The sequence below is a fragment of the Ciconia boyciana genome, chromosome 8 (assembly GCF_034638445.1).
Source record: "Ciconia boyciana chromosome 8, ASM3463844v1, whole genome shotgun sequence".
NCBI classification, from domain to species: Eukaryota; Metazoa; Chordata; class Aves; order Ciconiiformes; family Ciconiidae; genus Ciconia; species Ciconia boyciana.
This window is the reverse complement of record NC_132941.1, coordinates 44,509,720-44,531,000: the sequence shown is the minus strand read 5'-3', so window position 1 is coordinate 44,531,000 and position 21,281 is coordinate 44,509,720. Positions and strand designations below refer to the sequence as shown.

At 40.8% G+C, this 21,281-nt stretch overlaps 1 protein-coding gene across 4 annotated transcripts in view; it reads right to left on the bottom strand.

Moving 5' to 3' along the window:
• Nucleotides 1-21,281, bottom strand: part of GBF1 (golgi brefeldin A resistant guanine nucleotide exchange factor 1) — a 111,795-nt gene that overhangs the window by 23,207 nt on the left and 67,307 nt on the right. For all 4 annotated transcript variants that reach the window (XM_072869521.1, XM_072869517.1, XM_072869518.1 and 1 more), the window contains exons 5-17: nt 18,875-18,993; nt 18,143-18,251; nt 17,722-17,782; nt 15,190-15,244; nt 8,302-8,437; nt 5,820-6,049; nt 4,699-4,867; nt 4,309-4,520; nt 3,518-3,616; nt 2,909-3,103; nt 2,335-2,521; nt 1,729-1,866; nt 1,084-1,172 (exon numbers count right to left, since the gene is read on the bottom strand). In XM_072869521.1, the coding sequence (XP_072725622.1) occupies nt 1,084-1,172; nt 1,729-1,866; nt 2,335-2,521; nt 2,909-3,103; nt 3,518-3,616; nt 4,309-4,520; nt 4,699-4,867; nt 5,820-6,049; nt 8,302-8,437; nt 15,190-15,244; nt 17,722-17,782; nt 18,143-18,251; nt 18,875-18,993 (1,799 nt within the window). The remainder of the gene's footprint in view (nt 1-1,083; nt 1,173-1,728; nt 1,867-2,334; nt 2,522-2,908; nt 3,104-3,517; nt 3,617-4,308; nt 4,521-4,698; nt 4,868-5,819; nt 6,050-8,301; nt 8,438-15,189; nt 15,245-17,721; nt 17,783-18,142; nt 18,252-18,874; nt 18,994-21,281) is intronic.

The window sequence follows — 21,281 nt, the reverse complement described above, 5'->3', positions numbered from 1 at the left end:
CCACTCCCTTATAATAATGTAAAATAAAAACACCTATGCTGAGAGAAGCCAGAAGCCTTTTAGTCAGGCACAAATCAAAAACTTTTCTCTTTACCATCAATGAATTGTTCAAAGACATTGATTTCTTTTTCCACTATATCATCTGGCTCCTTACCCCACAACTACTATGGCCACTCATGTTTCATCCAGAATATGTGTCATTTTCATAATGAAATTTAGGTTACTTAGGAAGTGAGAGATTACTAACTACCTCTTGTATATGTTGTGCAAAGAGAACAAAATCTGTACAAAGAACATCTGTGAATGAAAAACAAAACAAACAAAAAACCCAAAAAACCAACCCAACCAAAAAAAAAGTGCCATGTAACCCATAGGGACTTTAGATATCATATTCATTTGCTCTCTCTGGAGGTGAACAAGCAGGTCAGTACTCGTTGTTTGACACAAGACAGCAGATAAATACAAAGCCATCAGCATGGAACACCTTTGACAACAGTAGACCTAGACTGGAACCACTCAGGGAATGGAAAAGCTGTACAAAGGTTAGACTATAACTTGGATTAACGAGGTTCAAAGAAACAGACATCTAGACAAAGAATGGGTTTGCCACAATCAAGACAATCTTTTCAGTCACCCTTATGATAAAGCAAACATGGGAATAAACAAATCAGAATAGCAGGCTAGACTGTTAATTTCTACTATGGGCCTCTTGGTACGCTCCCCATTTACAGCTTTAATAAGAGCAGGGAACCCGTCCTTTTTGATGAAAGTACCTGATTATCTCCACATAATGCAAACTAGATCCAGCAACTTTCCCACCCAGAAATCAGGTGGACCTAGCTTACAAATTGTGCCACAAAATTTCCCCAATACCTCTTGCAACTTCTAGCACAGCTAAACCAGAACAGATAATAATCACTGCTGTCTCTGCAGTATAGCAGGATTTTCAGTGATTATTTAATTTTTATCAGCAGAGACTAGAACTCAAAATTTCTGAGATATGACAAGTCATGCAAAGCCCACATGGGATGGGAAACAAGGAGAACACTCAAAGATCCATTTGTAGTATATTCCAAATCATACCTTCTTTTTGTTCTTAATCTGCATAAGTTCCTGAGGGCTTGGAAGGATACAAGAAAATCGAGTGGGCTTCCTGGGGATACTCTTCTCAGCTAGAAGGACAAAGCGTCATTACAGTCAAACCTATCCCCAGAGCAGCACTCAGTCCACTATAGTGTCCCATCATAACTTTCAGCCATAGAGTCTTGCTGCAACGTGCTGCCCTGAAAATGGCAGTCACACTCCTACTATTCAATTATTACATTCCTCCCACCCACATTTTCTTCAGCATAATTGCATAGTAGCTTCTTGTCCTGGACAATTTCACACATCCACAAGATTTAATTTTCTGGCTATTTTGACTACCTACATTACTGATCCCCTGGAGAGCCCTTGACTACCTTAAACATACTAAGCACTGGTATGAATTTCACACACTTTTGCCCTAAAGTGACCCACCAGATCTAACCCCCTCCCGGAAGAAATGCAACAGTTAGTAGGCATATATAGCACACATATAATAAACAAATATTCACCACATACCTCCTTCTAATTTCGAACACACAATAGCTACAGTGGTCTATAGTATAGCAGGACCAGTCAGCAAATGTCAGGACCATTCTCAGCATATACACATTCAGAGTGTCAGGGTACCACAGAGACTATTACCTGCCTCACTTCCTCCTTCCAGTTCCACGCAGCCCTCCTTCATCTGGTCAGCCATAAGGCACCCACTGGTGGGAGGACATGCCCCAGCTGGCTCTGAGACTGAACTGGAAGATTTTCCCTCACTGAGTACTCTCTCATCTGTAGAAGTTTAAAAAAAAAAAAAACCACACACCAGAAAAAAAAGCCTCCAACAACAATCAAAACCACAAACACATAAGCCAAGGAAAAAGCTAGCAACAGAGAAATAATTAACCGATCGCTCTAAACTGAACATGTGCTTATTCAAAGGAGTTCCCTCCAGTAACTGCAATTCCTCAGTATCCTCAGTATTTTGTCTACATGAATTCCATGGCATACCCTCCTTCTGTTGTGACTGCCAGTCTTGCCATGGCCTTTATATAAAGCTTCACATGAGGGGCACATTTTAATATCTGTAAATTTTGCAAATAGCAAGGTTATTAACATCAGTGTGTAGTTATAAAACATGCAACAGGAAGACTGAAAACATATATTTAAGGAGCTTACTATGTCAGCTACCAAAATGAGATCTGCAAGTTTAGCACAAGACTAAGCTTAACATCAAAATATCAAAGAAAGGGGTCTTACTATTGCTGGTTTCTTTGGTGCTGTTCATGGTTTCTGGGCTGGATTTGACAACTTCCTTCTCTTGTTGATGTATGTTACTCAGCACTTTGGCCTGGCAATGTGCCTCAGTGCTATCTATCACCGTCAGCAATGCTTCCAGAGACAGCAGATGGACAGTATACAGCTGTCCAGAAACTGGAAAGGCATTCTGGGAAATAAAATATAAATATTAGTCGACTTTCATGCCTCTCTCACCATAATGGGGGAAGGAAATTTCCCCCACAGCTTGGGGAAGCCTAAGGCATACAAGAGAACACAGTGAACTTTTCAAACAAAGCTTTCTAGCATATACTTAATGGTTTATCTGCTCTGATATTAAAGCATCATGGCTATTCTTTTCTCTTCTGCTTCCAAATGTTAAATGGCTGCCTTCATCTCTACAGACTACTCACCCCGAATCTTTCAACCCCTCCCATTCTTAAGATCTGCGTCTGCGCTTACCCTTGTTCTGAGTTACTGGCTTCCCCTTCGGCACCCCGCTGCTCCCTCCCTCCAGCCCGCTGAGGCCGGCAGCCCCTGGCCCGCGGTCCAGCACCTTGGAGAGCAGCTTGGTGAGCTCCTCGAAGAGGTTGGCACAGTAGTAGTCACAGTCGTAGTTAATGTACAGCTCGGTCACGAAACTGGGAATCCTCCACAGCTGAACAATGGCTTCCAAAGCCATCTCCTTCATTTCATAGGGCATCTTTGGGTTTTCCACAGTGATTATTTCCATCAGCTTCTTGACATACATCTGGCAGAAACACAGGGCAGCTCAGTTTAAGGAAAGAAAAAAGAAAGCAGGACAGTGAATAGCTTTGAGGACTACAGAAGTAGATTTAAGCTTCATCTTCCCACATGACACTCCGTCTTTAATGATGGCTCATTCTGAAGAAGGTTGTAGAAAGGTTTCAAATAGTTCTACCATTCAGTGCACCTGGATTTACCGTTCTAAAAAAACAGTACGAAGGCAGGCAGTGCAGTACACCAGTCTCAAAGACATTCTATTATCCAACAAGAAAAGGCCTACACAGCCTACCCATAACCCACTGAGTCATTTATATTAAGGTAAATTGATATTTAAACTGTATCTTACTGCTCAGCTATATGCACTTAACAGGTTCAAGAAACTATTAGTAGGCACCCAGTGATACTCAAAAAAACTCACCTCCAGCTGGAATTTCAGATGCTCTCTCATGCTCTCAAAGAGAAGAAAGCACACCCTGAGGGAGGTTGCATACAGATTGAGCCGTTCAACACTCAGTAGCTGAACAAGAAACAAAAAAAAAAAACCCTTTAAGAATTACAAAGGCTAGTCATTATGTGCTATAAGTAGCAGTACTGTGGCACTGCAGGCATCACCTGCAACAGCCTTGAGATCCACACTTCGCTTCCCATAGCAATGGTATTTCAAAAAACAATCCCTTATTCAACCTCCTAATCTCACTTTCTGCTAGTGAGGATGAATATACTTAATTCCCTTCTGCTTCTCATAGCACTTTTCCTACTACAACTTTGTTCTTTCGCCAAGTCCACAGATCCTCTTAGTGGAGAAGGAACCTGGGAGAAGACCTGCCTCTGAGATGGTCCTTGTGCAATTAATAGCTTGGTACTCCAAAGGTTCTGCCTACTACTAAACTGGTAACTTGCATCCATGATTACCTCAAAACCAATTATATCAAAACACAGTGTTACCCCACAGTAACAGTTCATTCAAATCACCTTCATCCTTCTTGGCCCTGGTCTGCAGAAAGTAGCACATGACAACCCCTCTGGCTTTGCAACAGCACTGTTTCACTGGTGCAATTCAGAACTCTCATTGCAATGCAGCAGAGAGCTCATTTGAAGACAGAGATCTGCCAAACCTCAGACTACTGAATTCCAATAGACTCTCTGATGCAAATTAGTATCTGACTCCTCCCCAGTGCCATATGCCATGCTAGCATAAGCCAGACTCACTTGAAATAGGTGCCGGCACAACTCCTCCTTCACAAGTCCCAAGAGGGACTGGCAGTTTGCAATGGGTGCTGACTCCAGGGCAACAGTTAGCAGCTGCAGCCCCATGTGGATCATCACCTCAGAGTTGTGGCGGTCATGAGGGTTGGTGAGTGAGATAAGAAAGCGAAACAGTTCTCTAATACATGGTAGTCCATATGGGACAAGTGCTGCTCCTAAAGGAAAATGAGAGATTAGCACTCTTAACTTTGCTTTTTGCAGGTGCCTAACAAGTGTTACAAATGAAATTGTTACAGACCAGCCGAGGAACAGGAGCTCATAACCCTCTCAGCAGAAAGTGAAACAGAATAGTGGAAAGGAGAAACGACTTCAGCAACATCGCCCACCTCTCACCTTCTTTTTGGGAAGACTGAGTAAAACGTACTCCTCTGGGATTTACATAGTCCATATCATGAACTGAGGCAGAGTCAGAATGTTCTGCTACAGATGTGCACTCCTCTAGGACCTCGGGGATAGACTCGACAGAAGCTGACTGGATCTTCTCCTCCCTCAGACTTCCATTCTTCATTGATATCAGTCATTTGAGAATGAAAGAAGCAAAACAAGAGTTAACAAGCACTAGACAAGCTAAAACAAAGGCTAACCTGTTCAGAGTTCATTCAGAACTATTAAAACTACACAGGTCATTCATGGAAGAGGAGCAAGAAAACAAAATTTAAGAGAAAAGAGCACCTCTAGATAATCTGCAGCCCTGTCTGCCCTTTCACGTCCATCTAGTTCTCACCTATTTTACATAACTAGGTTGCGAGACTAAAGACTTTACTTTGAAGATACTCCTATAACCTATCAGTTCTTACTGCCCCTAAGGTTAGGATTTGGCTCATATTTTGGTTTTAAATGCTACATAATTTCAGCACACTATTTCTATCTATGCCTTCTTAGCATTTTTACCATTCAAAATATCTGCAGCTCTGAAAGGTTCCCTGCAGTTCTAATCCATCCTCTCAACAGTATCACTGTTGCAGGGGAAGTGGAGACAAAACAGAGGAAAATTTACCGACAAAGGCCTTAGTTCAGGCTAGTTATATTTCACAGCAACAGCAATGCATACGCACAAACACCAACAGCTGAATTTCTACAAGCTCAAGAAAAATTGTTCACTAAAGATAGTAAAATGAGTTCTCCTGCAGATTTCCTCTATGTTTCCCCCTAACAGTTTCTCCTTTAATTAAGGTTGATGGTACTGGCAGAAGTACAACTAGGTACGTAGGTGCATTGTTGGGCTGCACAGTTACAATTTCTGAGCCAATGGGGATGGTCTCAAGAGAAAACACAGAATGAATGTTTGTGAATTTACAAATCACAGCAAAGGATGTTTTATTCTGACCCTAAGCCTTGAAACAGAATATAAACATTATGACCAAAAAGAGAGATAGAAAGAGACTAAGTGTGCTAAATGCACAACTGATTATGCTGGGAGTTGGAACTTTTCTCTTTAAGTTATATCCATGTACCTGGAGTTCGGGCTGATTTTGATTTTCGGTGACTTTGGCCTCATTTGAAGGCATTCCTGCATTAAGTCCCAAAGAAGTGACTTGGTCCAAGTCTGTCAGGTCTTCCTTGGAGGTAGTCTGTGAGGACAACTCCAAACCACTGTCTGTAGCAGGGCTGACTGCCGATGAAGTATTTTCTGAGCTCCCAGAGGAGCTGGGAGAAGGAGCATCTATGAAAGTAACTCCACTTGCTGATGAGAAACAGAAGCAAAAAGATCAGTATTATTCTGTCCCTCAACCACAAGTTCATGCATTGAATACAGCAACAAAGAATTACTTTGATTACTACTTCACACTACAAATCATCTCAGATAATTACGCATTAACGCAGAGAATGTAGATAAATTAAGTTCTCTTTTGCCAGGTATGAATGAATCAAATAGATGAACAGGTGAGATACTAGCAGTTCTCGAAATTAAAATACAATAGTTGGAATCTAACAGACAGCAAATAAGATCATTCACAGTTAGATAAAGAGTGCAGAGGTTTTCTATAATTAAGAAGAAATCTGAAAATAGTCCAAAAGGTGTAGTTTATTCTTTGATACAATGGCACAACCACTTTAAAGACTTGTATCAAGAATTAGTCATTCCTTCAAAGTGAGAATCTTTAACCTGATTGTAAGGCAAGACCTATTTCTTTAATTCTCCTTAAACAGATGGAATTACAATAGAATTCAAATGGGTCTGACACAGAGCAGTGAAGTATTTTTACTTTTTCTGTATATGAGATAGTGCTCCAAGAATCTAAGCTTTCCTTTAAAAGAAACCCACATATTTGCAGTTCTTATGGTTCTGAGGAGACTTAAAAATTGTAAAAAAAATATTTTAAAAAGTGAAGATATTCTGCAGGGACATCTTCAGTAATAAAATAAAGGTACAAACCAGAGTTATGAATTTACATGTGAAATGTGTATGGTTTTTCACAGAGGTGTTCTATTGCTGACTTGATTTTTGGAAGTGTCTTAAGTAGCAGGATGTTACTTGATTTTTAAGAAATGAAATGGAATGCATGATCAATTTTGCAATCCTTTATTTTCACCTGTTAAGCCAGGATTCTGCCCTAAGAAGCACAATGAGTATATTACCTAGCACTACAAGGTCAGAGTTAATGACATACTTTGTAACACAATTCAACTTTCTCTCTAAAATGTTACAGGAGTTGTAATACTATTTAATGGAATTTGATATCTACTTGGAAACGTAAATATAATGATGATTTATGTAGAGATAAGTTCTCATCTGGATGGATGTTCTGAGTTATATGCAATTTGATCACATTTATTATTTCCTTAGTTTTCACCAATCATGCTGTTGTGTAGAAACACACTTGGAACTACACCGAATAGTTTCCTGTGACAGAGTAAGTGTCAGAACTAGGTATTTTACACAGCTATTGTTTCAATTTTCCTTTCACTGTTAATGTTTATGTCTGAGCTATCAAATTGTAGAGTGCACAAGAGAGAGTACTTTGCAGCCAGAGGGACTCATTTATCCAGAGGAGAGCTTAAAAACATTTATAACTATTTAGTCTACTCCTACACAACAATAGGATATGGAAGCCCCCAACATTATACTCTTGAGCTCGCAGCACTAGTCACATACTGTATCACTTCTGCAGGCTGAATCAAAGCACGTGGAAAAAAGAGTCATGTGTATACCCATTAGTTTCCTGCACACAATCCCCTTTCAGGTACTTTTGCTGTTCCCTCTACTTTTTTCCCTACATAATAACAGTCGTAAGGGCACCCCGTATTTCCCTTTCCCTTAATGAGTGTAGCCTGTTATTCAAATTTCAAGGACTATGGGTGCACACTTTCAGTCTTCACATCTGCAGTGAGAGACCTGTTCATTTACTCCTCCTTGATACCTACATTTCTGCACATCCCTCAGTTCTACCTGTATATTTTCCCCAGTCACACTTTGCTCTTCCCTTGTTACCACCACACCCACACCCTTTGGTACACCCTTCAGGAACACAGGAAAGATTAATGTCACTTAAGTCAGCAATCTCCTATTGCAGGAAACCTTCTCCCCAGCTCCATTCCCTTTAGCTCTCCTCTTGCCAGTGTTATTGTTCTCAATCTCTTCCATGTACCTGCTGCAACCTCCAACTGCTCTGCACCACATGGCTACCCATAACCTCAGCCAGGTCCCCATTCCCTTTTGAACAAACTATCCCTGTAAGGCATGCTGAAGGCAGAGAAATGCTGTCAAGTTAGCCACAGGACCATGTTTTCCTCCATCAATATGTATTCCATCTCTTTCAAACTCTTTCTCTTGGACCTGAAAAGCTATGATATGTTTTATTGCTATAGTCACTGAGAACTAATATAAAAAAATCTAATGCAGAACAAGATGTTAAGAAAACTGAAATAAAGACAGATTCCAAAAAAGCTTTAGAGCAGATGCTGTCTGGTCTCTGGAAACAGATTTCAACTTACCTGCGATGCTACTAGCATTGGCTGCTGGTTGTTCTGTCCCAGGAGAGACCTTAGTTACATGGCGAGGAGGCCTTGGCGATCTCTTCTGCTTTTTCCATTTTGACGATTCACTCATTCCTCCAGCTCTCATTTTCAACTGAAAACCATAAATCATTAAGAATATCAGTATGGCAAAACCACACAGCACAATGGATTACACAAGCCAACCCACAAAGACTGTCTCAAAACCCTCAAAGTCAGGTAACAGCACTTAAAGATATCACACAAATTAATCAGCACCTCAAAATCATGCAAACTAGCCTCTGACTCCCCACTACCCACATATTAGCCAACACTCCATGCCTGAATCAAGGGACAATTTTCTGCAGTTACTCTGCAGTTACTCTTAACAGTTCAATTATCACAGCACTCCCTCTTCCCTATCAATACCTCCTAGCTTTGCATTAGGATAACGAATTCTCTTAGACCTACAGGAACACGTCAAATCTCTTTGCTTGTGCCAATGTTTCCAGACTTCTAAAGGTCATCAATTAAATTACATAAGCAAGTACTAGTTAGGTTCGATGTTCAATTAAAATTTCACCATCTATACAAGAAGGCTGAGAATGAAGCCTGAGCACCTAGTCCCACGCTGCACAGTCTGCAGCTCTGTCACTTCTCTCTTGCTTCAATTCACTCTTCACCTTCATAGCAATGCCATGTTCACTTTCCTCCAGGTATCTTTCACCATTAACAAGGGTTTCTCTAACACTCCACTCACTCCTGGTGCATGACACATTGCAAATACCACCCTAGTGGTTTAGAAACAAACCATATTCTGCTTTCACCTTCCTTCTGTCATTACTCCTCTTCAAATCTAAATCTAACCTAACCCTTGATATCCTTGATAGACCAGGATCCCACTTCTAGTTCTTATACAGATCTTTGATCAGGCAAACAAGAACCACAGTAGGAGCAATGCAGACTGCGTGGCACTTGCTGCAGTGCACCATTATTGCAGGCACGCACAGACGCTCCAGTACTTCCTAAAAACAATACGATATTCAGTCACATTGACAATGGCAACAGCACACCTGAAAACAGCTTCCTTCTAAAGTAAGTTCCTCTAAGTGCAGGACTGCACTTAGAGGAAACCTCTTGGGTTTGGTAGCTGCTGTCAACTTTTCTGATGCTGTCACACCTCTTCGATTTGGGGTGCAAATCTAATCACTGAACAGGTACTTTGCATGTAGTGGAAACCATTCAGCAAGTCTCAGTACCAGTCCCCACTTGGTATTCTTCTTTGTAAATTTATCACAGTTAAGTTATATTTTAGGCTATAATATTCCTCATTTCTTATATCCCTAGCATCAGACTTAAATTCTCTAGAAGACAGCTATATTCTTTAGTCTCTTCCTTTTTCTGCAACTTGCCTCCCTCCAGCTACTCCTCTCCTTAAATGCCAATAAACCTTCTAGGTTCCGATACTGTTTTTCCATCTCTCTCCCTTTCCCAGCTAGAATTCTAACTCATTGTACATGGCCTGTAATTTTTCTCATTTAAACAAAGCTTGGGAAAATGTTACGTCCCAGTGCAGTAAATCATTTGTGTAACTTTTCTTTGCACCACAAATTGTATTTGTTGGATGACTAATCCCCAAGTTTTAGCTATGCTACAGTTTCCTTGAGCTTGTTAATTAATAACAGACTCAGAATTACTTTGCTCCTTGTTATTTCTCCCAAATTTTGCAGCAAGAATCTTCTTCTAAATCACAGCTTCTGACAAACAGTTCTGTGACAAGCACGCAGCTAAAACCAAAATTTTGTAGATTTCGAAATGTTTTAAAATGCTTATGGATCACAATCCTTTCATGTAAAAATTGTCTGCTCTCTCATCTTTCCTATTCACTACTTCATAGGGCTATACAAAGTATGTTTTATCTTTAATTCTTTCCAATTCCTAATGTTTCGCCTCCGTTTGTTTCCCTTTCCATTTAAAAATTTCTCTGAGCCTTAAATATTACCAATAGTTTTATTCATTAAAGGCTTAAGCTTCTAATTAGACCAGGTAGTTTTACTTTACCTACAAACTATCCTAGAAATAGCCATATTTATTTTTTCTCCCTTTTCAGTAACTTATAAAATAAAATCTGAAGACTTATGGTTCATTGTACCAAACTACTTCAAGTAGGAAGGAAACCTGGAAGTGTTATATGTTAAACCCAAGAAAGTCTGTTTCACATAATTTCAAAATAACAGACTTCGCTTCCAGCTACTATATCCTGTTGCTATGATTTGCCAGGTAAAAAGTTACTTGCTAATAAAAATTGGAGGGGGTGCAGAATTGAATCAGCAAAATGGAGCCAAGATATCACTAGGAGCTAAGCATGTTGGTCCCACTCCTTTTACCCTCAGTCATGTTCCTGAGAAATAGGTAACTTTTGAATCATCCTATCAAAAGGTTTAAGCTGACAATTTAATTACGATTTCTGATCTCCCCTTTCACACAACACCAAATACCATCTCAGTTCAACACTAGTCCTTTTGAAAAAGCACTTTTCCTTCGACGCAATACCCATTTTTAGTGATTGTCCTGTGTTTTGTATTAACTCCAAGATTTCTCCTCTTGAGCTTCATAAGGGACATATGCCCATCTGTCATAATTTTGATGAACCTGTGCCATCTTTCAGAGACTGAGTCACAACAGCCACATGGATGGGAAACCATTTAGTCAGGGAAGCAAAAAGACTCAGTTGATTTTTAAAGAATCCCAAACATTGAATCAAAGTATAAAGCATTCACACAAGAATCTAAGTTTATTTGGGTTTTTGGGTGGGTTTTGTTTTGGAGGGGGGTGTGTGGGGGGGGAATTGGGTATTGGTTTGGTGGGTTTTTTTTTTTTGTTTGTTTGTTTTTTTTACAGTTTAACAGACAAGGTGAGATTACCCAGTAGGTCTTTTTCATCTCATACCATCCACTATTCCACATTCTACACAAACAGGTATCCTTTTATTAGAATTACTTACTAGGATTACCTAGGACTACCTCCGATATCATTCCCCCCCCTTTTTTTTCTTTTGCTATCTCCTATAAATAAGAGATAGCAAACTACAATGCCAATTGCATAGCTTAAAAAAAAATTGCAGAAGCAAACAGAAATGCTTAATAGAAATGTTTCACCAGTGTCAAGGGGCTATATGTTGTTTTAACAAACAAAACTGAGTCTGGGAATTCTAAAACAATACATGTATCACAGGACAGCAAAGTAACAGCTTTCATTCTGTATTTTGTATTGAATTAAAATGTTACAGTCTTCTTGCTTTTTATGTTATTATAAAAGTGTCAAAAAACTTCTACAGTTTGTCTTTGACTAAAGGAACTATTTCTAATGCTTGTTTTTACCTTCAATACCAAGGCATATCCTGATTTTGCTAGAAATCTTGGTTGCATGTTAACAGTCTTAAACTTGAGGTTCCCTTCTTGACTAAATGCTGCAGGTAAATAGCATTTAATAGATCATTCAAATATCCTGAATTTTAAACATAATCTAAAACTCTCCTTCCCTCTCTAATGCCTAGTGATATTATAGTTGCATTAGTTTTCTAATTATCAATGTCCTTCAGATTAGATTAAACTTGTACTTCCACAGTAAAAAACAACTGAAGTTAGTATTTAAAAACCATTATTTAGAAATCAGAGTAGAGGGAGCTCAGAGCTACTACTCATTCATCTTGGAACTCAGTACAGATTCCATTACATTTACCTGAGTTACCTTTGCATAAAGAAACGTGTACACAAAATTGTAGAAAAAAAAAATTATAAGACTCCAAATGCTTTCTTTGATAGATGAGGTTTTAACAATAAAACTCCAGCTAAGGTCTAGGAAGGTGAAGAAAAAGGTAATACTACAAAATTCTTTTTAAAGGGTCCGTGAGATCTCATTTTTCTACAAGCCACCTTACCTGCACTCGTTTGTTTTTCCATAAGATACTGTAAGCCTCAAGAGAAAAGGGCAGGGGCCATTGATTAGTAACTAAAGTGATTATACTAAAACATGAGCTCATTCTAGATGCAGCATGGAACTGGTCAGCACACCAAGTAGCGTTCAAGACACAAAAGCATGCAGAGAGAACGCAGTCCACGATTCAAGTCCTGGAGACACCAATGCAGTCCAGTCATCTCACTTACCTCCCTGCCTGCACTGCAACAACTAATAAATTTTATCTAGTGAAATGTAATTATGCATCTTAGGCAACTATGAACATAATCCACCCCCAAAATCTGTGAAAACTCAGATTTGGGTTCCTCCTGACTCCCACCACAGAACCCAATGTTTAGCTACAACACTTTCTACTGCAAAGGGAAACATTTCTTCGTCTTTTCTTCTGTGTAACTCTGCATAAATCTGCAAGTCTCCAGCCACTGTCTTTCCAAACTGTCCTGACCATAGACACAGGACAAAGGAATGGCAAATGCATCTCTAAATGTTCTGTTCAGCTCCTTTTGCACCAAATAGTATTAAGGGCAGACAAAAACTAAAGCTACATTAAGTTTATGAACCAAGATGGAAAACTGAGAAGGGTCCCATCTAAGCTAGTTTCTCAGGGTTTCTATGATCAGTCTGAAAACAAGAATCTGCAGGCCTACAATATTTCTTTAGGAGTATTTTCTAGGGGAACTAGCAGGGACTAACACATGTCATAATTCAGTTCGGCCCCACTCATCCCACATTAGCAAATACTGTGCTGGGAACCATATTTAATTTCAGAAGAAACATGGCAAAAGATGTTGAAAATGTACAGCAGTCTCCTTCAAAAAAGCTTTAGAGAGCATTGAACTCTGTGGTCCTGTACCAAGTAACAAAGCTCAGAGATTCACCTTGAGTAAAACTGTCTAAGGCATGCTGGGTCAAGATGCTCCTCAGGTATGCTGCTACATCTATAACCAAGATCAACAGCTAGGACTCAACACTTGAGCCTTCAGAGAGCAATCTACATTTCTGGTGTTTCTTTTCTTCAGTTTTTCACTGTCATAGAGGACTCAAATCTTGCCCATACCCTCCCACTCCCTTCCTTCAGAGGATGCCAAGATGGTGTCTTAGGTGGCACTCACCAAGACACCGAATGCTGCAGTAATACAAGGGTCTCTCCGTCCCAAGCCTGCCCCAGCTGCAGCCACAACACTGCAAAGCAACCGCTGCATGCATTGTCCCCCAAAGCCATGCTGTGTCAAATGAGTGGAGGGAGATTTGCTACACACAACAAAACTATCTCTCAGGTGGTGTTTACAAGAGAAGGAAGAGGGGAGTAAGGTAAGAAGGGAGAAGGGAGAGAGAGACCTTCAGGTTCTTAAAGAGCAATACCCTCTCTAATTGGTTCAGGGCTTTGGGCTGTTCCCCACTACTTAGCTCCAGTTTGTTGAGGAGACATGAAGAGATCTGTGAAAGATAGGCAAATGCATGTTTTAAACAAAACAAAATAAACCCAAAGAGAATAACCTGGCAGAGCGCAAGGCTGCAGGGCAGACTCCTGGCATGCACAGTGAAGAGACAGTACAAGGTAACGGCACAGATCAAGACACAAGACAGAGCATCACTTAACCGAGCTGGGAGCAGCCATCACTTGATAAGGGTAGACCTCCTAAATTCAAATTCACCTTCACATTACACCTCCTCTACACAGACCACGACAAATTCTGATACCTGCAGTACATTAGCCTGATCTCATTTAGCTTTCCTTAGGCCAACCTACCATCATCACAAATCTTGCCACTTTTCTCCCACAGCAAGGGAAACAAGCAATCATTAAGTTACTACACAAGAACTAAAGCCCCAGGATAGTTTCAGATTCCTGCAAGTAAGCACTCAAACTCTCAAAACACTGCTATACTGGCTCCAAAATGTACATTTACCCGATGTTGCCACTTTTCTCAACTCATTAAAAATAAAAACAGAGTGGAAGTTATAACGTTATAAATAGTATATTCAGCATAAGTTCAAAGGTGGTTATTTCTTCTCTAGCACTCTTCTTCCCATCCTGTTGCTCTCAACAGTAGAATCCTGTATTTTTACTGACATTCTTTATATGGAATATGAAGTATATATATATATATATATATATGTATAGAAGCATATATGGAGTTCCTCAAGTGGACCTCCCTCCATCTAGGAAATTATTACATTAATAATCACATATGGTCACATTTATGGTATTTGCCATACTGAATCCAGCTACTAAAAACCTCACTGTATAGAGGGAGATGGTGGTGTTGAACAAACCTGGACCTTCCACCCTCGGAAAACTGTGCATTTAGGAAAAGGGAGGAAAATAACAGTCTACTTTGATCGGGCTGCTAATAGAGATGGCATTGCCCATGTGAACCAAGCTTTTTGCTACAGAATGCTGTCCCTTCCAGAAGCCACCAAAGCTTTTTCTACAATGGCCCAATTTCATAATGCTTTCGTGCTGTTTCACCAGCCTCAAAAGGTTTCCTTTCTGCATAGGGAGAACTGGACAAATACATCCCGAGAGCTCAGTATTAGACCTACAGTGAATGAAGAAAGATGAGAAAGAAGCTGGAGAGACAGCAGAAGACAGCAAATGATCAGAAGATGCCACCATCAGGTCCCACAACTTGCTGGGCTTTTCTAGCCCACAGCAGCTGATGGCTGTTCCCAGAATCCAGACTGACTCACTTAGGCAGCAGTATCATTAACAAGATTCACTATTGGACTATGTGGGCTTAATCCCACAGAATTAATGAGCTATGTCCATTTATGGGGTTAAACATGCTCTTTCAGTGAACTAGGGGCTTGCAGGAATGAAGAAACACAAGTGTGAAAACAAACAATATGGAGATGAGCACAAGCCCGAGACAAGAGCAGGACAACCAACACAGTGCTGAGTTTTACCTTCTTCATGTTTGTTCCCATGTAGCTTTTAGGTTCTTCTTTAAACTGAGGCAACCTGAAAGACAAAGAAGCCGCCAAAATACATAAACTTTCTTGGGTTAACAAAAAGGGCAAAAAAAAAAAAAAAGACTGGTCTTTCCAGAGAGATACTAGAAAACCAAAATTAGGTTTTCTCCACAAAAAGAGACGTTCTTAGTTTCTTTTCCTGCCAAAATCTGCTGAGGTAAAAAAAAGCAAGTATAGATGAGAGGTGCTTTGCATGCTATTACTGCTAATGGCAGTTTTGCTATATTGATTTTCATTGTTAATGGTCATGTACGTACAGTTTCTTTTCCTTCATGTGATGGTGTGCTTCCCCTGCCCCTGACCTTTATCTCCTGCAACCCTGCTTAGGTGATAACCACCAGTGGTGATTGTAATGGATGCATCTGGTCACAATGGCTGCATCCTGCATCGGCTCAAAGTGGATTCAGGAGACAGATAACAACACAATAGCCTAGGGCTATTGTGCAATGCACCCACCGAAGAAACTAAAATCTGTGGTCAGCATGCAAATATGACTATGGGTCAATCATCTTATCCCCATAAATAGTGAGCAGCCCGAGAGCCCTTTGAGCTCTCCTGCACGGCAGCGGGCTGCACGCCAGGATCTCCCCTTGAGCAGGGACGCCTCTCAAGGTTACTCCTCGAGGCTGAGAGATTCCTTGCCACAACAGATCCTCGGTAAGTGACTAATAGCATGCTAAACTTTGAAATCTTAGCTAAGTGATATAAAGGATTGATTGCGCACATATATAATCCTTTAGATATAAACCGTTGACCAAGTCTGGGACTAGGACTGGATCTAGCCGCACCTAGACTCCTCTCTGAGAAGGAGTTTAGAAAGCAAGGGGATCCTTTTCCAAACCTCATGACTCACCGGGAGGGTCTCCCTGACAGTTTTGTCTGACCCTGTCCTCTATGCAGTAAATAATCAAGTGTACCTCGCCATCGAATCTTGTTAAAACACTGTCGCATTAAACTTTGTTAACTCCCTATTCTGTATCAATAAACTATATTTTTACTTCTCTCTAACGAGTGAAGTGCACCCTCGCTCCATCCCTGACACTTCAGTGTATGTTTTCAGCAGTGGACTAATCAGATGGGTTCAAAACAGGTTTCTCTGATGCTGCTAAAAACAGCTGCTGAGCCAGAGTGTCATCCACACGAGGACTCTTGCAGTGTACATGTTATTACTAGTCATGGCAACCCTTTTCATTAACTTTGTAGAAACCCCAGTAGTTACCCTCTATTCTGCATCATATAAACACAATTATAGTGCACAGTGGATCTAAGTTTAAGCTGAATGCTTTGAGCTAAGCAGTACCTCTCTCAGAAATAAAGGAGGTAGACAGCTCTCACCTGTGCTACCAAGTGAAAAATGCATACAACCCTGCAACTCCACACACCCTGCTCTCCCTTCTGTTCCTTTACTACACTTCTATCTTTGCTTGCTGAAGATATAAAAGCCTTGCAGCATAGCTTTGGCTGTTTCTTTTTCTGGAAAGCAAGATGGCCAAACCATCCCTGCAGTTGCTGTCTTTGCCTTGCTTCTATATCCCAATGTCCACAAGCACAGACGGTGGTGGTGTCTCCAAGCCTTATCAAGAAGGACAGAGGAGACGATACACAATAAGTAATGAATAAGCACTAAGTAAAATTCACATATGCCTTTGGAGAAAAAGTAATGCAGTCTCTCCTTTTTGGAGAGATTGATTGTGACTCTGCCCCACATTCACCCAATGCACTGCATGACACTGGGGGCACAGAGGAAAAAACAACCTCAGAACCCACTGTAACTGAGTGTGACAATGGGGGAAAAAAAAAAATTATGAGAGCTGTGTTTCACAAGCTGTCAGTTTCACTACAATCCTTTCCTACTAAAATTATTTCTGTATCTGCACATTTCCTTTTTACAATACCCAGAGAAAGTCTATAGTTACTTCACTATCTGGAGAAACAGTTTTGAAGTTAAATAACTTACTTGAGTTTAAAAGAAGTAACCTTAATTACCTGAAGTGTGATGAAAAGGGCAGAACATTTGTCCAAGACACATGATCTCGAGTTTAAAATTCTCTTCGATATGCGAGGTCAAAGCTCTTAGCTTGAAATCAACATGTGACTATTCAACACCATTTCTATCCTCTCTCCTGAAGAGCGCTATATTTTTTAGAGGGTGGTTTTTTTTTTTTTTTAGAGTGAAGTTTGCATTCTCTGTCCTCAAACTGGTTCCCTATCCTAAAGCTCTTCATTACTTGGCTGTCCATCTCTCCTCAAAGGACACCTTAAACCAGGCAACCTTCCCTACCTCTGTCTCCCTACAGTCTGACAGGGTCAGCCCAAGAGAAAAGTGCCAAATCCTTCATCCCCTTCCACCTCTAAATAATGACCATTTTGGATGATTTTTCTGAGGGCCCTTAAGTGGAAGCGTGGAATCTTTCTGTCCTTAGAGGGCCATCTCGGCAATGCTGAGGCAAACACAAGCAGGTTTACCTTGTGAAGAGCAGCTGCACCATGTCGACCAGAGTGTGCTCTGCAGATTTTCTCAATAACTCTGCGAAGACAAAAACAAATAACACAGGTGTCATTACTCAGTGTGATATTATCAAGAGGCTTCTTCAAGCAGACTCCCCTCCGAGCCTTGTTTACAGAGATTACGGCAAATTTATTAAAACCAGCTCCAACACCGCATTACTGCAAGTGGGCATGTAATCACAAGGTGGCGCACAAAGCTGGGGAAAAAGAGCGGTCAGAAGTTGTACGGTGAACTCCTAACAAATTTTCCATGAAGTTGTAGAAAGACACAATAATATAAAGCTCAGCAGCTTTCCACGGCTGCAAGTTCTACAATAAAAGTAGTTAATGCTGAGGAAACCCGATCATTTTTTAACTGCAGAAGTATGAACAAACATACCGCTGAGTCTCATTTCAAAGCATATGCGGAAACAGGACTGCATGATCTCACACACAGATTCATTGGTGAGGTGGGCTCCCACTGGAGTGAGCAGCAAGGTCCTCAAAACCTGCAAAGAACAGTGCACATATGTCCCATAGTACAATGACACTTGCATGCATTTCCAAGAGAAGGCTGGCTTCCTCAAGGACTGCCATGAGCAGAAAACCTAAGGGTTTCCCAGGAGTCATTTAAAACTGAACATTGTGCTCAAGAAACAGACAGATTAGGAGACAAGAATGATCTCCTGACCCACTTCTGAAAGAGGCCTGATATGCTGCATGCGACCCAATATTTAAATTCAGTAACTAGCTATCTGCTCAACAGTACATAGACCGAAGAGGTGTATAGTTCATAGGTTTGTCTCTACAAAGAATTTTTCTCAAAAATAAGTTTGAGAGCTCCATATGCTTAATTTACCCGTCACTAACATAGACCATGCACAAGGTAGGATTATCCACACTACCACATTATCAAGCCCTTAATTTAAAAATCATTTAATTTAAGCTTTTGATTATTTTCATTTGGAAAAGCTTTTACCACAGGTATATGAGCCATCTGTTTAAAAATAAAGTCTGTCACTAAGCTCCTGCAGAGTCAAAACATTGCTCCCTCCTCTTCATCTCCATGTAACAGGATATGTTCCACAACGGGCAGCAACCATTATGGTAATTACCGTTTCTCTCCACTTACCTGCAGGATTTTCATCAGGACAACCTCATCGCTCGCATGATCTGTGCCCACAAATCGGGCATGAGTGACAGCATCTGCCATGTTCTCCATCCCCTCCGCTGTGCCCTCATGGCTGGGATCTGAGTAACAGAATAAAAGTATGACAGGGAAAGGCCACCTACAGCCTACCACCTCTGTGGGGAGACATCTACACAGAGATACTTTGTTGCCACCTGCTTCCTTAATTTGTGTGAGCGGAGTAAGTTGACCCTACAAGACCAAAACTCACCTCCCAGTAACAGAAAGAGTTGAAAACTGTGAGCTTTCACAAAGACTTTATCAAGAGTCTATTTACATTTCTGAAAAGATCTAACCTAACAAAGAAAAGAATTGCAATTCAGTTGTTACTGGCTCCATATGTTTTTAGATGTTAATTTGTAAGACTATGTCCTGTTCCCTACAATACAGCACAATCAGCTGTTAAATGCATTCAGTTCCTCCTTGGGAATGAAGAGGAAACAGCTCTTAAACATAGGGAACCTCAAATTTACTCCCACGAGGAAAAAATGCCGAACAGGTTCCACTAGATTGAGAAGGAAAAATTGTCTCTTGTTCTACATCCCTCCCAAGGAATAGGAGCTGGGGAAGGAATGGACCAGTAGCTTTCCCCAGAGACAACAGCAGACAGACATGATCACAGTTTAGATATCGGAGTTGCAGGCCTCCCGCTTCAATCATTCATCAAGGCTCCTTCTCTCTGTTTCAGTCTTCTGTAGCTACAAACAACGGCGCAGTTGAGAGAATGTTTAGGACGAGGTTGTTGCTAGTAACCGTATCTTGTGCCACATTACAGTGGCTTCAGAAAAGCTGCCTCCGGCTTTGATTTCATTCTCACTTAAACAATACGGCACTGGGCAAGAATCTTGTTACCTTCCTACCTAAACAGTCATTAGGAAAGAAAGGAGACAACCTAAACACTAGTTAATACCTCATTAATTGGTAATGGGGCCTCTTGAACTCCAGCAAGAATGAAGCTGACAGAGGAACCAAGTAAGACCTTGTATACTTTGCAGAGAAGCTTTGCAGACTCCTTTTCTGACTCCAGTTGTGTTCACACCTAGGCAGGGCTAAGCCCTGGGCATTGAAGAAAGCTGCCCTTATTGTGGTCCAAAGAGAGCAGCCTCCACCACACTGTGGGGATTCTGAGGGGCTGTAGGATAAGAAACTTCGCATAGTTTCAAAAAACTGAAATGGCATCAATGTACTTCAGAATCCCGTAAATCTGCATAGGAACAGCACTGCTCCTTTGCCATCTCTTACACATCCCTACTAAGAGCAGAGCTTGCCTACTTTTGACATAGTTGTCTCACACACACACAAAAATCTTGCACAGCTGAGAGTGAGTTCCTCTCCTGGTTTGCTAGTCAAACCTAATTGAGCTATCAAGGAGTCTGTTCTAAGACCAATCAGTCATTTGTTACCTGCTTCAGCAGCAGCACTCAACAGGATACCGAACTCCGATACTGGGAAGCATTAGGTAAGAGGCCTGGCTGTCAAAGACAGTTCTCTGTGTACCTTTGATAATGGCTTATAATCCAGTTACAAACTACCACTCTTCTACCAGAGGCAATAAAATCACCCATATGTTGGTACCCTGTGCACTCTTATTCACAAATGGAAATAATAGCTTAAACCACCAATGGTGATGTAGGATCATTCTAAATTGCCTCAATTAAATCACGTAAAGACAAGTGGTGTTACAATGCCAGCACCTACGTTAGCATTACTGTTAACCAACCTCAACAACTACAGTGGAAAGCAGCTAAGCAGGCATCAAGATGAAAAAGCCACTTGCTGCAGAAAAGGCTCCCACAGGCAGAACACACAGATTCACTTCACTGTCACTTCTTCCAGTAGATGTGAGTTGCTGTAGGGATACATTTAGTCATAGTTATGGATAAATAGTCTGTGTGAAAAAGAAATGCAAGTTGTGCATATGCTTCTTTAACAGATCTATGACTACTGCTTCAGTGTTCTAGTCCCGTCAACGCTAATAAACAAACCTCTCTCCCAACACACATCATGCCTGACTACTTCAGTCCTGGCTCCGTGGAACAGCCCTACAAATTCAGGTCAATTTATAAAGCCTCTTGAGTTCAATTAAAAGCACAGATACTTCTACTTCGCAGAAACAAGATACAGAAAAGATCAACCTGCTTCTTCGTTCCCTTGTGAGAAAATAGCACAGAAAGATGTGTCAATGCCTGCTCAGAATCACTAACAAAAGTAAGTTTGTATGAAGCAAAGTATCAGTTTGAAAATTGCTATCTACAATGCAAAGATCCAGAGACCCCCATCTAGACCTACACATTTCATACAGGGTGCACTCTCACAACAGGTGGGCAAAGGAACAAGCAGAAAGCAGAAA